General features: G+C 60.4%; 1 protein-coding gene across 1 annotated transcript; it reads right to left on the bottom strand.

Moving 5' to 3' along the window:
* Positions 1-400: 400 nt before the first annotated feature.
* On the bottom strand, positions 401-3,022 carry FOS (Fos proto-oncogene, AP-1 transcription factor subunit). The gene is made up of 4 exons (XM_006015383.3): positions 2,911-3,022; positions 2,164-2,409; positions 1,935-2,042; positions 401-1,816 (listed from the first exon to the last, which is right to left on the bottom strand). The coding sequence occupies exons 1-4, from the start codon at positions 2,932-2,934 to the stop codon at positions 1,187-1,189; spliced, it is 1,008 nt and encodes a 335-aa protein (XP_006015445.2). The 5' UTR covers positions 2,935-3,022; the 3' UTR covers positions 401-1,186.
* Between the last annotated feature and the right edge of the window lie 6 nt (positions 3,023-3,028).

Consider the following 3,028-nt stretch of genomic DNA (forward strand, 5'->3'; position numbering starts at 1 on the left):
GATTGCCATCCCCCACCCTTTCCACCCATGCCCCAGCCCCCTTCATGTTGCATCTAATCTTATTTAGGTGGCCAGCTTACCATATGTGAAGGAGATCACTGTATGCTTAGGGCTACTTTGCATTGCCAGGTGTAGCCTTCATATTGTTCTGAACATAGAATTTCTACACTGTAAAGCACAGAGGGTCACAACTTTGTGATAAAGGTTAAAAGGTGATGTGTGTCCATGGAAAGCATCATGGTTTGTAAGAAGAGACAGTGTTTCTCTCCCCGCTCCCCCAAAAGAGGATTAGATGCCTTTGACAAGTCCTGTCCTCACTGCTGAGCCCTGAACTCATGGGGCACCAGTTTCACTACACTTTAGAGTTAGAGAAGGACCAGAAAAGACTCCAGAGCAGCTCTCACATTTGACTTAAATGCTTTTTATTGACAACGTCTCTGAACAATAATAAGCAAACAATGCTTAAGAGTTTCATCCAAGTTCACTTTCCACATGTCCAAAAAAGACCTCAAGGTAGAAAAAAATAAAATAAAAATATAAATATCTGAGAATCCATCTTCATAAATAAATTAAAATGCACAATAAAAACGTTTTCATGGAAAACTTATGTCAGAACATTCAGACCACCTTGACAACGCATGATCAGTAAGAGAATGATGAACATTGATGTTGAACTACAGTACATGGATATAGCCATTTATCTATCTACTAGAAAATAAAGGAGAGTCTCTTTTTGCCCCCCCCAGTTAAGATGGGTCATTGCTAAGTCATCAGAACACGATATTGCCAGGGACACAGTAGTTATTGTTAGATCAGCTGCACTAGATAACGAGTTGGAGAAACCCAGCACCAGGTTAAATTCCAAGTCATGAAACCAAGAGCTATTCATTAATTAATGCTAGTGATACTAAGGAGGGAAGGGGAGTCACCAACCCAGCCATGTTGGACATGCTACAGACTACCAGCTCTCATAGATGGGGCACTGGGGACAAGACGAACTCCATGCGATTGATTTGCTACATCTCTGGAAGAGGTGCGAGGCCTCCCCGAGCAGCACCCCGCAAGGTCCTGGAGCGCAGGTCCGGGCTGCCCCTGCTCAGCTGGGGGTCGAGAGGGAGGCGGAAGCCCCCCTCGAGCAGCACCAGCAGGGGGCTGGGATCCGGAGTCCGTGCCCTGGGCCCGGCTCTCACAAGGCCAGCAGTGTGGGGGAGCTGAGCGAGTCGGAGGAGGGCTCGTTGCTGCTGCTGCCCTTCCGGTGCGCGGCCGCACAGCTGGGGAAGGCGTCGGCCTCGGGGTAGGTGAAGACGAAGGTGGAGGTGTAGGCGCTGGGGCAGGGCGTGCAGGTCACCACGGGCGTGCAGAGCGGCTCCAGCTCCCCGCCGGCGCCGGCGCCCAGCGCCTCCCAGTCCGCCGCGTAGAAGGCCGAGGAGCCGGCCAGGTCCATGTCGGGCACGGAGCGGGCGGTCTCGCGGGACGAGTGCGGGAAGAGAAACTCGTCGAAAGGCTCAGCTTTCAGCTCCAGCCCGCTGGCCTTCGGCGGCTCGGCCGGGATTGGGGCCGGGGCTGGCTCAGGCATGAGCGGCAGGACGAAGGCGGCCTCCTCGGGCTCGGCCTCGGGCTCGGCCTGCGGCGGGCTGGGCACTGGGCCCAGGTCCATGGAGGCGGCCGCCAGCTCCTCGGGGAAGCGCAGCTCATCGGGGATCTTGCAGGCAGGGCGGTGCGCGGCCAGGATGAACTCCAGCTTCTCCTTCTCCTTCAGCAGCCCCGCGATCTCGCTCTGCAGCGCTGACTTCTCCTCCTCCAGCTGGTCCGTCTCCTGTGGGGCAGAGCGCAGCGGGCTCAGGCGGCGCTCGGGAGCCGCGCCCTCGGGGCAGCGGAGCCCGGCGGGGCCGGGGGTTGGGGGGGGAAAAAAAAAAAAGGCAGGAGCCACTTACCGCTTGGAGGGTGTCGGTCAGCTCCCTCCTGCGGTTGCGGCATTTGGCAGCTGCCATCTTGTTCCTTTCCCTCCGGATCCTCCGCTTCTCCTCCTCCTCGGGGGACAGCTGAGGAGAGGCACAAGCGCCCGTCAGTCCCGCTGCCAGCCCTGCCCGCAGCCTCCGGGAGAGCCGGGACCGCGCGCCCAGACCCCCTCAATCCCCCCTCCACGGCCGCGCATTCATTCACCTGCTCGACTTTGCCCCTCCGGCCAATGCTTTGCCCTCTGCCTCCGGTGGCCTTGACGACCGGAGCCCTGGAGTAGGTGCCGGCGGGAGCAGCAGGGACGCCGTAGGGGTGAGTCCGTGTCTGCGACGGGGCCACGGACGAGATCAGGGTGGGCTGCACCAGCCATTGCAGGTCGGGGCTCGTGGAGATGGCGGTCACCGTGGGAACGAAGTTGGCGCTGGAGGCGGCGAGATCCGTGCAGAAGTCCTAGACAGGGGAGGAGAGAAGCGAGGGTGAGCCAGAGCCGCAGGGAGGCAGCGGGACTGAGCCCGCACCCCCCCAGCCCCGGCCCCCAGAGGCTCCCGAGCGGCCTCCGGGGCCAGGCTGGCTCGAGCGCTGCGCTGTCATCAGCAGACTCCACATGAAAAGGGGGTTGTTATAAATATCTCTGACGTCTGCACTGACGCAGGCGCCACTCCGGAGTCTCCTCAATGAACTCCCGTTTTATCAATGAAACCGCTTTACACACCCGCCGCAGAGCGCACAGCGCAGCCCGGCCCGCGGTCCCACCCCCCACCGACCTTCCCCAGTGCCGGGCAGCATTCCCATGTGGCCCCGTTCCGGGGCTGAGCTGCAGCGCTGTCCTCCCCAGTGCACCGGGCGAAGCAGGGCACCCCGGGCAGCTCACACCCGTCCAGCCGGAGGTCCCCGCGCCCGCAGCTTCCCCCTCCCTCCCTCCCTCCCTCGCACCGCTGCCCCGGGGCTCACCGGGGGGTTGGCGGGCGATCCCATGCTGGAGAAGGAGTCCGCAGGCGAAGGGTAGTAGGAGAGGCTGTCCCCGGCCGGGGAAGCGCTGCTGCAGCGTGAGGAAGCCGCGTCATAGTCA

The sequence above is a fragment of the Alligator sinensis genome, unplaced genomic scaffold, assembly GCF_000455745.1.
Source record: "Alligator sinensis unplaced genomic scaffold, ASM45574v1 scaffold280_1, whole genome shotgun sequence".
NCBI classification, from domain to species: domain Eukaryota; kingdom Metazoa; phylum Chordata; order Crocodylia; family Alligatoridae; genus Alligator; species Alligator sinensis.

Coding starts and splice junctions, on each gene's coding strand:
- FOS (XM_006015383.3), bottom strand. CDS start 2,934: ATGGGATCGCCCGCCAACCCCCCG. Junction 2,043..2,163: donor GGAGGGGCAAAGTCGAGCAG/GTGAATGAATGC, acceptor GCCTCTCCTCAG/CTGTCCCCCGAGGAGGAGGA. Junction 1,817..1,934: donor TGACCGACACCCTCCAAGCG/GTAAGTGGCTCC, acceptor TCTGCCCCACAG/GAGACGGACCAGCTGGAGGA.